The 18,313-nt window shown below is 39.7% G+C and overlaps 1 protein-coding gene across 8 annotated transcripts in view; it reads left to right on the top strand.

Annotated features, from left to right (window-relative positions):
• The window catches only part of GIT2 (GIT ArfGAP 2), a 57,004-nt gene that overhangs the window by 33,964 nt on the left and 4,727 nt on the right, over positions 1-18,313 (top strand). For 4 of the 8 annotated variants that reach the window (XM_075214371.1, XM_075214365.1, XM_075214378.1 and 1 more), the window contains 5 exons: positions 94-345; positions 1,706-1,795; positions 4,526-4,608; positions 5,273-5,461; positions 16,698-16,761. In XM_075214371.1, the coding sequence (XP_075070472.1) occupies positions 94-345; positions 1,706-1,795; positions 4,526-4,608; positions 5,273-5,461; positions 16,698-16,761 (678 nt within the window). Of the gene's footprint in view, positions 1-93; positions 346-1,705; positions 1,796-4,525; positions 4,609-5,272; positions 5,462-11,734; positions 11,982-16,697; positions 16,762-18,313 lie in introns of those variants that run through there. The other 4 variants (XM_075214382.1, XM_075214381.1, XM_075214374.1 and 1 more) reach the window with 3 other exon arrangements.

Raw genomic sequence — 18,313 nt, 5'->3', positions numbered from 1 at the left:
CTGAAAAGAGCGGATTGTTTATCCTCCCCCAAAGTGCCCTACAACCTGATATCAAAGCAGATTGCAAAGTCCCACTACTAAACTTTCTTTCAGCTCCAAACACTGCAGTGTGAGAATACCAACCTCAGGAGACAGGCCACAAGTAATCTATATCAGGTCCCAGCTGGGTCAGAATACACAGACCTCGCCAACCCACCATCATTATTAAAGCGACGGCCGTCAGGACGAGGTAGTAGACCCATGTCAATGTATGAGACTGGATCTGCCCAGAAACCATACCTCCCAATGGGAGAAGTTACATATCCAGAAGAAAGTATTAAAAGACTGCAGCCTTTTCCACCACATGTAAGTAACTGCAAAGCTTCTCTTGCTCTTTGCATGCTTTTGCTTTTTCTATTCCCATAAGATAAGAAATGTCCGTGTTGTCTGTTAAGTTTGTATTTGCCATTTTTTTTAACTGTACATTTGCTATTTTCATCGATGGAGGAATGACCTAACCAGTCCACCAATAAGGTAACCCTTTGCTGTCACCTCAGGCATATGTATTCTTCAAGGATGTAAATTTCCACAAGGTTGCTGTTTTCATTTATCTTTGCGTTTTCTTAATTACTGGATGATGATAATCAAAATCTGAAATCTTGGAGTAAACAATTTTGCATTGGTGAGCAGAGTTCCTTTAGTGTAATGCATGCTTGAATTGCCATGTAGTTAATAGAGCTACTTAAACGAAGACTATTGCATAAATTGGGATAATGTTTTTGTATTGTATATATTTAAAATTTATATAATTGAAAACAATTTCTGTACGGGAGTCCTTCCTTTTGTGACACCACACAAAAACTCACTTATTCCTTCCATAATCATAACACATGATTATCACTACAATACTTTTAATACAGTCCAAAGGGGGATAACCTTTTTCTTTTTAAGGTGAAATTGCAGTGCTTATGTGCTTTAAAAAAAGTTAAAAAATGTTTTTTTCTCAGTCATTCGTTCTTTGCGTCATCTACTTAAGGCCACTCTCCTTACCACCTACAGTCTTGACACAGAGAATATGAATAAATAGATATAGATATAGATATGTGTGTGTATGTATGTGTGTATATGTATATATGTGTATATGTATATATGTATATATGTGTATATGTGTGTGTGTGTATATATATATATATATAATGTGTATATATATGTATTTATTTATTACACACACACATATATGGTCTTTTTATTCCAACATTTCTCAGAAGTAGACTGAAGACATAGGAATAAAAGACTACTTTTTTTTAACCTTACCTTGGTGAGTGGCAATCGTCATATTTGAATATTGTTGTTCCCATCTTGGAATTCATCGGCCACCTCTCAGTGTTCCAGAAAGCAGTGGTCTACATTTTTTTTTTTTTTTTTTTAAATAGATATATACACACCATAATTTACAAAAAATATGGTTTTAACCTTGTTTATTTAAATTAACAAATATAATCAGACAAGGAAAAAAATAGCTTAGTTTGCTTTCTAGAATTGGGCAAATACTGAATCCTGTTGAAAAATACAACAAAATATTATATGATGCTTATTATGTGAGTAATCAGCATTTTACTTGGCTCCGTTCTCCTTATTGAAGTATTCAAGCCACCATCTCTAAGAGTGTATTGACTGCCTTAGTTTTATTTTTGGGTATCTCGAGTGTTTTTCTTTTTCCCTTCAGATCGGGAGGAGTGCATATGTGACCTCCTCTTCATCCCTGCCTTCCTTCCCCTCCACGCTTTCCTGGTCAAGAGATGAAGGCACACGAAGGGTTAAGTACCTTCCAAGTTAGCCCTGCTCAACGGAGACCTTACTTTCTCCTTGAGAGCCCCACATTTCCCTCTTCTTGCCATTTTTGCTAACAGTACTCTTTCTCTGCATGAAGCAACAATTCCTCATTGTAACCTCATTCACCTCTTCCCATCTACACTTTACAGCCATTTAATGCTACCAGCACGATACTCTATATAACCAATCTTCACACCAGTACGTCTTGTCTGCACTCATTCACTTTATTATTCAAACAGATTGCTGGTCATTAAGTCTGTGAAAAGGGTCAACATTGGTTTTGTAGCTGGATCTGTGCGGCAGCTCTGGCATCAAATTGAGCGAAGATGTTGTTTGATATGTTTGCTGTTAATGACCACAATATGTTACAGAGCCACATGGAATGAAGCCATATATAATAGATAAAATATAGTATGAGAACACAATATTCAACTACTAAAATTGCACTTTGGTTTTTATGTTTGTTTTTATTTTGTTTTCTTGAGAACTTTTATTTCAAATACAGTATAAGAACTGTTGCCAGCATCCAGAGTATTAGCAGTTGTACATGCAGGTAAACAAGCCACAAATTGAACAAAGGGAGCATGATTGTTCAGAATAATTTTAAAATGAGGTATATCGAGCTTGTGTGTGCTCGGCGGACACTGATAAAAAATACAAAGCCAAACTTAAAGGAATGTGTAAGGGTATAATTTTTTTTTTTTTTTTTTTTTAAATTGTTTAAATGTTTTGCATATTACTGTTTGTATTCATTTTTGCTTTTGTGGGTTGACGGTAAAACATAAATATGGAAATGTCTTTAAGCATAGCCTTTCCACAAATCTATTAGTTGCCTATTTATTTCTATGGAAGTCCTACTCTTTGAGTGAATAAAACACCATTGTCTCCAGTTTCTGGGAAATGTTTTATTGATGTGGAACCAAGGCTCTCAAATGTGTTAGTGCAGCCATGACTTTCACAGAGCTCGCCTATTCGTTTAATTTTCCTAATCACCGAATGCTGTCATGGCTCTAAATTCTCACCTTCAAGTCACATGAAATGCCCAGCATCAGTGCAATACTTTTTTTAAATTAATAATAATAATTTATTATAAAACTTCCACATCCTGACTTTTCTCAGTGTAGCACAGTGCTTCCCCCTTGTGAGCAGAACAGTTATAGCCGTTCCCAGCCCTTATGTTTCAGAATATAAAAATTGTATAGCAAGTCTGTAAGCATTAACCATTTATTATCAATTTTAGCTTTTTATATTCAGTTTAAGAAATATTCTCTGATACTCAACAAGGGTTTTAACATAATTTATATATGAAATGAAGGTGTGTCAAAAATTAAGTTTCTTTATACATCACACAAGCATGAAGTGTTATCCTGTAGTCCTTTTGGAAGCTACAATTCACCTGAACAGATGGGAATGTGACACCGCTATCATTTTAAAGGGGTTTTCCACCTTCATCTGATTTTCATGTATGGACATGTACATGACCACCTGCAATATTGACTTTCTAGGGGTTTTTGGTTTTTTTTTTCTCTTAGCCTTCTGTGCTTTTCAGAAACTTATAATGCAGTTGTATCCAATAGGAACATGTGCCAATTTTTAATCCATAAGTTTATATGTTGGCAGAAGCTGAGAAATTTGAGCTAAAGATACATGTGGAACGATTGTTTTTCTTTGAACTCCTGACTTTGAGACTATTGGTGGTGCTGTTCTTCGTTGAAAATATTTTAGGGGGAGAAATTAAGTGTCGTCTCTCTTTATAGACTGGGTAATTGTGTCTTTGTTTGTGTGTATTCCTCTATGTACACATGTGTAATAAGCAGGTAATGTATCTATGGCAGGATTTTAATAAAATATACCCTTAAGCTGCTTGTACTTGGTTGCCAAGTATGTGGACTTATGTCAAATTGTGCCACACATGTGCAATCCATTTGGACACATCTAGCTGTTTAGTGCAGTGGCTGGATCCTATGGGTGCACACTGTCGGATCACAGCCATAATCAAACCACGTTTCTGCCTGGCTGTAGTTCCAAAGTGACGCACACAATAATCTGTGGACAGTTTGATGTAAAATGACTTGGCTGTCACTGCATATATGAGCAGCTTTAGGATGGGTTCACAGTTAATGAACATTCTAACTATTTGTAGTGTGAGTTCATCTGAAGGAGGAGATGTCCGGTTCTATACAGTTATCATTGAGGTTTCTGTGGGGTAATTGAATTAGGAAAACGTAATAATATTATACTTTAAAACAGACTGATCATTTCAAGCTCAACTGAATGTGAAAAAATACTCTTAACTATAATGTATGTTGTATTTTCAATTGGTCATGTCTGTATCCCGGCAGAATAGCATTTCATCATCCACTTCTCTAAAGAAGTCAACAAAACTTTGCTCAGGTGCCCTCTCTGGGATTTCCATAGCATGCGGTTGAGCTTAGTTATGTATTGCCACTATTGTAGAGCTTTAACGGGTGCAACTGCACTACTGGAGGTGTTCTCCTTTTGTGTCTTTAAGGGATTTAATTATCAACTTAATTTGTGGCCTAATTGATTTAATTGTTGTTTTTTTGTTTGTACTATGCATATAAAGGTTTTCTTAATTGCTGAATGTAATTTTTTTTTCCAATCTATTTTTCCCACTTTAAATGAGTTTTCTTTTCACAGACAGTAGAAATGTGTATACATATAAAGATAAGTATTTACTCACTCACTCTAGGGTTCAAAAGTAGAAAAGCAGACCAGCGTGCCTGAAAGCGACTATGATAATACTATCCATGATGCCGAACTCGAAGAAACAAGGTATTTGTATAAAATGCACAGTGGTTCACATTGCACTGTTACTGGTAATGTGTAGTATTAGTGTGTCTGTTGCTAGGATTGACAATTTTCACACTGTACTTGTAAATGTTTAACTTGAATCATCCATGAGGTTTATTCAGCTGCTCACAGGAGATGACATTCAGCTAGGATTGGCTTGCTTTGCAATGGTCTGAAGACAGCCAATACTAATGTAATTTATTGGTAACTCCTCTTGTTCCACACATTTTTTTTTATAATTCTTCTGTGTTTGTAAGCACTTAAAATTGAACTTGTGATTCAAAGCTTGTAAAAATGAATGAAAAGTTGCGAATATTGCAGCATAGAAATGCGCACATAAACATATGAAAGCTCACTAGTCCCTAAAAATACAGGTTGCAAAATAGACCAAAAATGAAAGCAGCTTTTTTTTCATATGATTTTAACATAGCAATAAACTTTGCAGCCAACATTCCAAAAACTGCTGACCTAATCAAGGCCTTAAAGTGAGCAACATTCAGACACGTCTTTAGTAAATTATTTTCTGATGCCTATGCATCTAGAGGATAGAGGTTCTAGAGGATACTACCACTACTTGAGTCCTAATGGTGTGGTGGTGTCGTTAACTAACACAGTGGTCATTACATGGCCTCTTCTTTCTATGCAGTTCAAGTAGGAAAGTGAGGCAGAGAAGCATGCAGTGGCATGGAGAAGGTTCTATTCCTGAAATGGAAAATCCTGATACAGATGTAAGCACCACTCTCCCCAGCACTGAGGATGTAATCCGCAAAACGGAGCAGATTACCAAAAACATTCAGGAGCTCCTGAGGGCAGCACAAGAAAACAAGCATGACAGGTAACTGGAAAGGGTATGGAAGGGGTAGTGTATAGTTATTGCTCAGACAGCCTAATGGAATAGTCTTGACTGCTATATGGAGGAGACATCACAGCAATTATTTTGTTGTAGTTATCATGACTTTCAATGAAAAAAATTGTTCTAAAGAATTTACCATCACTCACTTGACCTGTACATTTTAATTACTGCAAGGAAGGAGATTGCCTTTCCTGTTGAAAATATGTATAATTTGTCATTGGTTAACCGAATACTACATTTATCTGACATCCAGTTGGCCGACCCCGGAACATTATGGTATTGACTGCAGCCAGGAGAGAGGGCACTTTAAATCTTTCTCTGTTTAGTCGCCAGTGCTAGGGGCTGTATTTTATTAGTAATGGCAGTCTTTACTTCAGGTAGGGGTTACTATGACAGTAATGCTCTGCTAGGCACTCATTTGGTCTGAGGCGGACTATCCTTAACGTCGGCAGCCATATGGGTGCTCCACCCTGAAGGGGGGGGGGGGGGTGTTTCCCCTCATAAGGTCGATCCTTAGTTCCTCCACCTTGGCATGCTCATTCACTGCGCTTGAAGCATGCCAGAAGTAGCAGACCTCCAAGTACCCTCCTGTACCACTGTTGCCATGAGTTATATTTTGGAGGTGGTTTGAGTGAATTTTAACTGTTTACTGATTCTTGTGGAAATGGAGGCATGCCAGGATGGGCTGGTGTGAGCAATAAGTTTCATGATTTCTGTGCAGAGTATAGTTAGTTTCCACTTCTTTAAAAAGATGTTTGATTCCTACCTCTCATATGGTTCCCCATGGTGAAATGGAGACAGATTCTGATGGGTTCTTCCCAGAGGGGGGAGGGGGGGGGGGGAGAGGAAGCTGGAGGTTTGGTTCTAGAGGATACTTCACACTTTTTAAGAAGATCCTTATAGCCGCCAAAGGGTGGATTATCTGATCCAGGCTCTGCGCCAGGTATTGGACTTCCAAGACTTGAAAGGTTCCGGATAACTTCCCAATTTAAAAGGAAGGCAAAGAAAACTGTTTGGGTTTTTTTCCCTTCCTCTCTAGGTGTAGACCACGCCAGACCAGAAGTGCCAGGTGCCCCGTAAGCGGCAAAACTATTATCCTCTTCCTGGGGAGGATACAGTTAAAGGTGGATTCGTCTGTAGCGAAGTTGTTCATGACAACCATAATTCCCATTTCCAAATGTGGCTAAAAGTAAGAATGGCACTGACCATAAGCTTATCACCGTACAGTTGAGAGCATTCCATTTTTGTCACTGCGGGGGGCCTCTTTGCAACCTATTTTAGCTTCTACATGGTTTAACAAAGCTGTGAAACTGTTTTTAGAAGGCTTAAAAGCTGGTAGACAGGGGTCTGAATTGTTGGATGCTGGACAGTTTTGGAGTTAGATTATCTGCTTCAGCAATCTCAGCTCATCTCATTCTCTGACTTAAAGCCTGGGAACCTGATGTGGAGTCTAAATGGATGCTAAAGTTCCTTCCGTTCTCTAGCAGTGTATTATTTGGGCCTGAGCTACGTAAAATTATCAGCCAGGCCTCAGGAAAAAGGTTTGTGCTCTTTCCCGTTAATATTCCGAGAGCTTCCAGGCTTCAATCCTTTTGGTTTTCAAGGGACGTTACTGCAAGAAAAACAAGGATTCAGTACCCCAGATGGAATGCATTTGCCCATAGGGGTAGATTGCAGAGAGGGTGGGGTCCTCTAACAAGCCATCAGCATGATGATGATAGACAGAATCCTCTGTAGTGGCAGCATGTTTACTCATCTTCCAGGATCAGTGGTTAAAATACACTACATATGCCTGAGTGAGAGGGATTGTGGCTCGAGGATACATTATATATTTCCTCACATTCCCACCCATGGGGCTTCCCGCAGACAAGACACAAAGTCTTGAAACCCTAAACACCCAGCTCCTGGTGGGCAGATTCAAAATGGGAGTCCCTGAAATTGGTAGTGAACAGCATGGAAAAGGACGCATAGATGTGCCCTTGCATATCAAGGCCTCTTATTTGCACGTTTCTATCTGGGAAGGACATCATGATTTTGGGTTTGCCGTTCAGTTCCATCACTACCAATTTCGAACTCTTCCCTTTGGTCTGTCACTGCTCCAAGGGCTTTCAAGAAATCAGGGCAGTCATGGTGTCTCTACTGCGCTCAAAGGGAATAAAGATCGTTACCTATTTGGATGATCTGTTGATAAAAACAGAATTACCAGCTGTACTCCAGGCCCACTTGCAGAAGACTGCTCAGACTTTAGAATCCCATGGTTGGATTCTCAATCTCAAAAATTCCAAATGGACACCGTCACAGTGGATGATCTTTCTGGGTATTTGTTTCGATACCCAGAGGCAGAGGGTGAAGATTGGCTGCATTGCCAGATGTTAAGACATTTTTGCAGGGTGTACTGCAAATACACACTCCTTCCATTTTTGCGGTTACACCATGGGATCTTAATTTGGTGTTAGATGCTTTGCAGCATTCACCATTTGAACCTTTGAATGAACTAGACTTAAAATTCCTAACCTGGAAGACCATTTTTCTTGTAGTCTTTTCAAGTGTAAGAAGCTGGCAGTTTTGTCCTGCAAGTTTCCACTTCTTATTTTCCATGAGGATAGGCTGGTCATTTGGACTAGGCCTTCCCTCCAGCCTAAAGTGTTCTCTAGCTTTCACCTTAACCAATATATAGTGATTCTGGCCTTGGTCCTAAGTCTCTGCTGAGGAAGAGGGCTCTCTTGAATCTTTGAACATAGGTTCTCAAAACCCTGACCACATCCAAAGGATTCGCAATCCAGAATGTCTTTTGGTCCTTTATGAGGCCCGTGAGAAAAGTTGAGTGGCGTTCAAGATATCTTTTACAAGATGGATTACACCGTAATTACGTCCAGGGGAACAACCAGGGCAACCTGTTCCAAAAGTTCTCAGGGCTCTCTCCACCAGGTCGGTGGTGGTCTTTTGGACAGCACAGCATGGGGCCTCGGCTGAGCAGCTGTGTCGGGCTGCCACCTGGTCTTCCGTTCACACATTTACTAAATTCTATAGGTTTAACTTGTTTGCTTCTAAGGATGCCAGTTTTGGGAGTTAAGTACTTCGAACCGCATCTGCTGAGTGTAAAACCCACAATGTCGCCAATGTTCGGGTGTCGTCCAATTAAATGCCAGGAAACATACGATTTTATATTTGCGTTAAATCCTTTTCTCTTAATCCATTGGGGTACACAGGACGTCCACCCTTTTACACATTTGTTCTCCTCTCCTTGTTTTTGTGTTTTTCCTACTCTTTCTGTGGGAATGGGTAAAATGTAACTGAAGGCTGCTCTGGCAGGGTATATAGAAGTTAGGCAATTGGGCTAAGTCACTGTTTTTTTAAGGTGGCCACACATGGCTAAATCAGACCATCTAATATGTCCAGTATGAATAACCTTTGGCTTCATTACAGGTTATTAGTGAGGTTGGAAAATGACAGTGCACAGGCTGATAGTAGTCCTTTTCTGCCTGCGTTTTCTGCCATGCCTGATAATGATCCTACTTTGTTATGGTCGTTATTTTGCAATGTCGTTTGTGATATTGCAGCGTGTGTGACCAGCTTTCCTTGTGTGCTATTCTATTTCTTGACTTTTCCACTCCACACACAAACGGGCAAATGCATATACCAGTTCTATGTCATTTGGCCCCATTTGTGATATACTGTGTTTTGGGGAAAATATAGGTCCCTTCATTTGGTTTAGCTTTTTAACATAATAAGCACAACTCTTAGAACATCTATCAGCACCATCTTAATTAACAAGTCTACTTTCCAGTGAAGGGCTCATCACCCCCCTGAATTGTGTGATACCGAGGTAATGATTTAGCCAATACATTAGCACTGTGTTGAATCAATAATAGTGTTATGAATGGAATGATTTAATAAATGATATGTGCTCTTGTAGGAATTAGCTGTAACATATCTGGTAGGGGATTGATACATTCGTTTATTTCGGAGTATGCAGCTATCAAATGTCCAGCTATTGAATTGCAAAGTGAAACATGAATATTAATTTAATCCTTTTATTGTTTTGAAAATTCTAGCTTGTGATTCCAGAAATATTTTTATTTGGTAGCAGCATGGCTGACAGTGAAACATTACCTCTAACATCCTTAAGAATTAACCTTCATATATTTGAACAAATATGACCTGTTTAGGTTTAGATCACCTTCCTTCTGTTCTTTAGAATATGAAGATGCCCCCTCTGGCCATTCACCCGGATTCTAATTGGTTTACTTTTCTTGCCTTTAGGGGTAATTTAATTTCAATTAAAAATTTAATTTTGTTTAGATGGATTGACTAAATGCTCATACTGATCATTGCAATATGGTTCTAGTCATTAAATCATATGGGATATTTCCTTTTTCTTTTTTTTTTTTTTTAGTTCATAGAAGTTTGTCAATTGCTTTCTCCCTCAAAATAATTAAACACTGTGCTGGTTATTTGCATACTTCATGGAGTAAGCACGCAATTTAAAGAGTACATGCATACCTGTATGTGTATCCTACCTACAGTGAAGGTAACCATTTTGTCAGCTGAACCAGTTTGTGATATTGCAGCTTTCCAGCTCACTAAGAAATAGTGACCTCACTGAACACTTCACAACCAATATTCATGAGGCACTAGTTCCTAGTGTATTCTTTTGAATATTGACTTGACCCACAAAATGTCTGCCTCCACTGTGTGTATGTAACATGTGGTCTTTAAAATATGCTTGCTTGTATTATATGAGCACTTTGTAGAACCTGGCTGTTTGTTATTTTATGTTTTACATCATTCCACTATTAACCTCGCTGTTGAAATATAGCATATGGATTGGTGATTTTCAAGTGTCTTGTCACCTTGTTTACATACATTTCTGGGAGAACAGGCCTTTATGTGGACACAACATTGTCGGTTAAAGACATGGTGGGTGTTTTTCAGGTGTATTTGTTGTAGAAACTGTATAGCATCATTACCTCTGTATTCAGGTATTAGTATCAGCATTAAATCTCATGTTGTACAAAGAATGATTTCTCCCTGCTGTAGATTACACGGATTTTTGAAATCCCAGAGTTCTATGGCCTCATTCAGAGAATATGGGACAGTGAGCAGAGAGAGACAGAGCAAAATGTACCACAGTGAGGGGGTCCGTATCAGAGCAGAAATGCATGGATTATATGTAGCAGTATATTGAAGATAAAGAGGTAATCATCAGTTCAAGAATAAAACCACTTTACTTGCTCAACCCAAGTAATGCTGTAGCCTACCGATGAAAGAATAACATAGATTTAGGGGGAATTTAATTGCCGCCAGTTTGGTGTCTGGACATCGCGGTGCACACATTGTTGGAAATTACGAAAGAAATGGTTTGCAAGGAAAATAAGCAGAGATTCCAGCCATAACATCGGTGCAAGTTGTCTCTATGGATGTTCCTGGAGGTCCCTCGAGCAAAATTAAATCTCCCCCTTAGAAGCAGCTTTTTGGTACACACTTGTTTTGACACAAATCAATGAACATGGTTTCTCAATCACAACACAACAAAAAGGTTGTGTTTTTTGTTTTTCATTTTAAACATGGATATCAGAATACAGAAAGCTGTTTTATTAATGTACATAATCTATTCTCTGGAATATAGTTTAGAATATAATACCCTTTGTAAGGGAGGATGAGTGTCACATTAGTACTGGTTGTGGGTTGGGTACGATTTGGCGACGCTGACTCTGTCGACAGGTTCAGTGTGTCTACGTGATTAAAATGGCAACAGCCACAATGTTGACATTCAAACGGCAATGCTACCGCCAGTCGTCGGACCCACCTGCACAGTACAGACGTAGAACCCACTGGCTCAATTCAGTAAGTAATACAGTAAAAAACTGGGGGGGGGGAGCAATGCACTGTGTGGGTTTTTTTTGTTTTTAATTATGTATTGACGACAGTATTGCCATTTTCAATGTCGACATTGTGACTGTCGACTTTACTACCTGTCAGCAGTCACAATGTCGCCAATTTAACCATATAGACACACTGAACTTGCAATGTTTTGGTGTTGACAGATTCAGCGTTGCCATTTTGACTACATCCCCTAGTTTTCACTTTTAAGATTTGTACTGTATGATATTGAGTTGTCAAAGCTGTGTGCTATCTTCTGGTTCGTAATGTACTGACTTATTGTCTGCTTGTACAAGAATATTCCCTATATTTCACTAAATATTTTCTATATTTGCTTTCTTCCTGTCATGTCCTCCACTTATCCTGACACAGGCCCTTTGAACGTGAAAGTGTGCGCAGGCTGAGGCATAGCCTTGGCTGTTTTAGTACATTGGTTCCTTGGGCAGAGAAAGCCCCACTGCAGCCACTGACCCCACAGCAGCCTGATTCTACCTCCTGGTACTCCAGCCTCTGTCCCTGTTTCCCAGGCACAGTGACCTTTCTATTTCTTTGTTTTTGCCTGTCTCTCTTTGCTGCAAGCTGTAATGCCCATTGGTGGAAATAACCTAATTAGACAATGCTGATTTGCCAGAGAAAAGCTGTTTTTCTGTATATAATACAATACTGCATGTGTTTGCTAACATGGTAGGAACGCTTTTTCTCTATAATTCAATTGGGGGACACAGGAGACCTTGAAGCATAGAGGCTAAGCTAGGAATGTGGGCATTTTTAATTTCTAGACTAATTCTGTATTTCGTCCCCCTCTATACCCCTCTGCCAACGTGGTTCTACGGCATCTATACATCGCCAGTGGGTGGGATGAGGAAATACCTCATTTGGCCTATGTTCCTACTTCCGATGAGAGATGGCGTCTGGGGGACCCAGTTACTACTGCTCATTGGATTCAGTACAAAAGCACTCTCGGTGCACAAGAGGTGCCTTAAGGTGAGTTAGCTCCCCTGTCTCCCAACAGGAGAAAGGTGAGGGAAGATAGAAGCCATGGTAAGCTCATTTTTCTAGTGCCTACGGCTCTGTAGGGACCAGGTCTGGTGGTGGGTACTTTCCAGTAAGCACACTAGGCGGCATCTGAACTCCGGGGGGCTGCCCTTATGGACAATGGTCATGCTCTGTGTTGGACCATGGCAGGAGGTGCTTATCCACAGGCAGGCAGCACCCCTTACTTGAAGGGCTCTTACACTCTGAGAGAAATCACATGAGAAATTATAGCCTTTTTTGTGCTCTTTCTATACACCTTCTGCAGATAAGTATTAAATAGCGGGTGGTATTCTGAGTATTTTAGTCCCCTCATACTTGCTGAGAAATTGTTTTGTTTGTTTTGTAGCTGTCCTGAGTTCCTTTTTTTTTCGTCGTGTCCGATAAAAGGGCTCTTCCAGAGCTAAGGCGGGAGTTTGACATGTGTTAAATTATTTACCTGCTCTAAATGTCACACCAAATTGCCTTTGGGACAGTCTGGTGTTGACAGTATTTGCCCAACCGCTGAATCTGAGGGTCAGTTACTGCACGCTGTTTGGTTCGGCTACCAGTCTGGCAGAGCCTGCCTGGGCTAGGTCTTTGGCCCAGTCCATAACTGAAATTTCTCAGCTAGCCGAACGTCCCTGAGAGTTGGGTGGGGGTCAGTTGCCTTCATGCTGCTGCGCTATTTTTAAGGAATAAACCTGTTCAACTGAGTGTTCTAGACCAGAAGCATTTGGGCTCTGTGGTGGCTGCACATGACTAATCAGCTTGGGTTACAAACCTAGTGTTGTCAGTGCATGAGCTCATTAAGGTCTTCTCCTCCTTGGAGAGTATTTTGGAGTCTGCCACTTGGGCTACATCACTGCAAACGCTAGATCCTGCAGTGCTTTTCATCTTGGTGTGCATCTGACTCTGACTGTTCCTTCCATGAGGATGGCAGGGTGGCAGAGGATTCTGACTTTGAGGTCTCCATTTGTGTTGAGGAAGATTAATCTAGTAGGTAAGGCGTACATGATTTAGTGCAGGCTGTGCACTAGGTACTAAACATTCAAGACACCAAAGTTTCTTAGGTTCCTGACAATTTATGGTTTAAGTGTAGGGCAAACTACAAATTACCTTCTCTTTTTTTCCTCTCATTTGGAAGATTTACTTTGAGTGAACTAAGCTGGAATGTAAGTTTCACACAGGTTACAGACTCTATCTTCTTCCTAGTGATGATATAGTTAAACGGGAATCTTTCCCCAAGGTGGATGTCACCATTGAGTGGTTATCCAGGACTACCACTTTTCCCATTCTCAACTTTGTGACTCTTAAGGATGGCCTCAACTGTCTGGTCTGCTCCATCCTTAAGTCCATTTACTGGTGGCTAGGGCCTCCCTTAGACCCATCTTAGCTGTGGCTTTAGTTAAAAGTCCATTAGAAAGGTGGTCATACATTCCCCCAATAGTTCCTTGGTGTTTCAATCTGGTGTTGGTAGCCTTAGAGCATCCTCCTTCTTGAACCTTTGGATACAGTCAAGTTAATGTTCCTAACTGGGAAGACTATTCTTCTTTTGCTATATCTACACAGCTAGAAGAGTTTTTGAGCTGAGAGCTATGTCCTGGAAGTCGCCATATTTAATGAAGACAGGGCTGTTCTTTGCACTCAATCTTCTTTTCAGCCCAAAGTGGTCTGCAAACTTCCACCTAAATTAGGATGATTATGATTCTGGTTTTATCCTGTTGTAGGTTTCTGGAGGAAGGGGGCTTTCTTCACACTCTGGATGTGATCAGGGCTTTGAGGACCTATGTTCAAAGACCTTGTGATGATCTCAAGTCAGAGGATTTTTTGATCCTCTATGATGACCACAAAAGAGTCTTCAGGAAACCATTGCTAGATTGAGTACTTTGGTAATTCGACAGGCTTACATTGGAGCAGTGCAGCCTGTTCCCAAAAGTGACTACATATTTTATCAGTTCAGTATGTGCCTCATGGGCAGCCTGGCATGGATCCTTTGCTGAGCAGGTGGCCAGTTTTGGATGGAAGGTGCTTTGCACCAGTTCTTTTGAATGTACCCACCCTTAGTGGTCACTTTGGACGTCCCCAAGGTCTCCAGTTTCTCCCGATTGGATGATCTAGAAAACAGGATTTTTATATCTGCTTCATTGGGGGACACTGGGTGCCCATCCTTTACTCTCCTTTTATGTTATGTTCTTGATGTAGGAGGACTGTTTCCTTCCGTTTGTTCCTTCTCCTGTACTGTGTGGCTTGGTTAGTAAAATAACGGACACCCTTTAAAAGGGGAGGCGTTACAGAATTAAGTAAATGCTGCATTCCTGACTGAGCCTCTATACCCCAAAGTCTCCTATGTTACCCAATGGACTCAGAGAAAAGGATTTAACGCAAGTATAAAAGTCCTGTTTTGTTGTCAAGAGCAGCATAAATAATAGATCTTCCATTATAATATGGAATCATTCTCTTCTCCCTTTGGTTGTGTTCTGATGAACACTTGCATGTCAATAACTATATTCCTGACTGGTGCATATGTTACACTCCATAGTTGCCATTTTGAAGCTCTCCCATCATGCATTATTTGAGACATACAGTAGTTACTAGTTGGAAGCCTTCCCATTGTAAGATGTAAGTGTCAGAGCTGAGAAAATAACATGGCATAATCACATCCCACTTTAAGGATATATTTGTACATCCTGTGGCTGTGCCTATTATGCTTTCTGGTGACTCTGGGATTTCTTAAAATATGGAATCCATATTCTTAAGAAAATAACATGCCATTTACAAATGCACAACTCCTATTCTTTGTCCATTAGTAACAGAGAAATTCAATTGGCCGCGCCACTGTAAAAAGTAATGCGGCCTGCGCACAATTACCGTTATTACGGTAATAGTGCGCTTAAATATTGTTATTATGGTAGATTCATCGCCTGGTTAAATTTACTGTAATAACAGTAATAGGTTTAACGCTTGAATTCCCCCCACAGTATAACATAGTATATGCTACTTTTGAACCAACACAAGACATCACAGGATTAAGTCAGTTTTGTGATTGTGCGCATCATTCGCTTATGAGTGTTCTGTCTTTGATTTCATTAAATTCTATGTGCCGTGATTTATACCAATTAATAGTTTGCACTTTGGAATTGATTATTGCACGATTTTGAAACCTCTTGCACTTTAACTGTTGTTAAATTAACACTCCTCCAAGGTAGTCAGTCCCTGACTGGTGACATACAGTCTAACAATGGCCTGAGTGCTTCAGGTTAGGCATTATCACATTTGATTTACACTGTGTGTATGTGTGCAATGTTTGCATCTAATGAAAAGCTTATAGTACAGCTTCTTTTTAGGTTTGTATCATCTGTGTGATGTTTGAAATACATGATTTCTATTGGTTGGAATTACATCAATTATTTTGTTTGTTTTGCTCTTAATTACTGTGTTTTGCTCCTAAGTACTATGTACCTACACATTCATGAGCATGCTGGTTATTGTTGGTATTTGATGACCTGGTGTAGATATATTTAACTCGGTTATCTCTATACAAGCTAATGATGAAGGTGCATTGTACATTTAAATATTTTCATTTTAGACAACATATTTAAACAATAATGTAATAATACTTTTATTGGTCACGTAGTACTACCAGCTACTCCTTCTTTGACTCAAAAAAATACTAATCCTACTTCTTGACCATTTCATTGATACATACAGTATGGCCCTGGGCACCTTAGTGTTGTCACCACACATCTGGGAGAGCCAAAGGCTCTGGCTATACTTCTCTGTCCTATGCATAGTCTGAAAGGCAACAAACATTACGACTACACAGCAGATTGTCAGGCATGTTCTCTGCATTGCAGGGAAAGTAGTTTGGATACCTAACAAGTATCGGTTTTCCTTAAAGAAAGCAGCTCCAGCATATTCAGAGCAATAAGGATAACTATTTCATTTTATATATGGTATCCATCTTGGAGAATGTTTTATTTAATTTTTATGTACAATATTTATTTTCTAACTGAAGGTCCTATGGTGAAAAAGCATTAATGCTTATATTAGTCATCTCTGGCTTTTCCCTCCCCTCTGTTTTGCGGTCAGTTCTTGACATCACTGGACATTAGCGTGTGCTACAAGTACATATACCCTGACTACTAGGCTGCTGTATGTTTTCAGATAGGATTGGTGCTGGATATCTAAATTGCTGTTTGTTGCCAACCTCTCTGCACTACATATAATTTATCCTTTCTAAATGAATATACTACATACTCACATACCACACTGAATGATGCCTAGTTTATCTATATATATATTCTATCCTTTGCCCTTACAGCTATTTACCTTGTTCAGAAAGAATACATGTTGCAGTGACAGAAATGGCAGCCCTGTTCCCAAAGGTAAGCTTGTTCTTGCTCCATATTGGTGATCTTGTGTTGGAAAAAGTGGTGAACAGTGTTTAATTGCATGAATGAAGAAATTCATGATTAATATGATTATAAAGCACACAGTGGCCTTGTGAAGCTAAACTGAGCCTGTGTGTTAACACTAAATGCTCAGGTACTTCTCTTAACCCCCCACTCAACTCACATCATCCATTCAACGGTTTGTGTTAAAAGGTGGTGCTCCCACTAAGGACTAGATGCCAGAAGTTGCTATTGTTCCAAATCTCTGCAGTCAGCGTTGACATCACTGCGCATGTTGGGTTTGGACCGAGGGCTTGGCATACCACTGCTGCTAACTCCTCTTCATCATCATCTATTTATATAGCGCCACTAATTACGCAGCGCTGTACAGAGAACTCATTCTCATCTTGTCTGCTGCAGAGCAAGTGACCTGAGACATTTCTTTTGAACTTAACTTAATTCATATTTTGCCATTCAGGAAAATCTAGTTTGCACCACTTTAGTTGTCTAGTTGTAAACTTTAATGATTTCCTTTGGGTGATTTGTATTACAAACTCTTGCAGTGTTTTAATTGGGTTTGTCCTGTAATTGTTTTTGGGGGAAAAAATTGGATTACATTAAAGAATAATCTGTACGTATTCCCCAGTGGAGAGCAGCACCATGGAGGTATACTTTGCCAGCTGTGAGTAGTAGAGTTGATTACTTTCCATCATAACATTGTTATTCACAGGAAAATACAGTTTGGGTTATTAGGAGCTGGACATGTTTTTTGGAGGTAACAAAACTTTTAACAAAATGGTTAGAAGATCATACTTGCCTACTCTCCTAGAATGTCCAGGAGACTTCCGAATTTATGTCTACCGGACTCCTGGGAGAGCAGGCAAGTCTCCCGCATCCTGTCCCAGACATGTCTCAGTGACGGGATTCCTGGCAAGTCGTGTCATTTTGGCCCTGCGACACAATGCAGATTTTGTTGCGGGACCAAAATGATGCGATTCACCATGCCACGCCTCCTTCCCCCTCTCACCACACCCCTATTCAGGGACACGCCCAAAGTAGGCGAGTATGTAGTAGATGCATTCATAACCATATATTGCCAAAGTAATTTTGTTGGGCAAAACTATGCACATTATTAGTATTAAATACATAATAATTGATAACATTGATCTACAAAATGAAATGTCAACCAGAAGGTCTTGAGGAAGTATGAGGAATTATCAAACTACATCTTGGTTATTTAATCATATATGACACAAGGTCACTGTATATTTGTATGGGTTTTATATGGTATTTATTACATACTGTGTTTATTTTGTTATATAAAACATTCCCTAGATATAATCTGAAGATATCTGGTTAAGTGCTGGGTCATTTTTAATATCTTTAATGTGGCTGTAAAGTGGAAACCATATTTTGATTGATGTAGAGGAGGGTGAACTGTATTGTTTTTCGTGTGGAAGTCTGTTCCACATCCTGAGTTGCCGATTTAAATCCATAAACAAGTTGACCTGTGAGTATCGGTGTTTTCTTCTCTTGTCTACTTACA

This window comes from Mixophyes fleayi, chromosome 1 (assembly GCF_038048845.1).
Source record: "Mixophyes fleayi isolate aMixFle1 chromosome 1, aMixFle1.hap1, whole genome shotgun sequence".
Classification (NCBI taxonomy): Eukaryota; Metazoa; Chordata; class Amphibia; order Anura; family Limnodynastidae; genus Mixophyes; species Mixophyes fleayi.
This window is presented reverse-complemented; position numbering and strand designations above follow the sequence as displayed.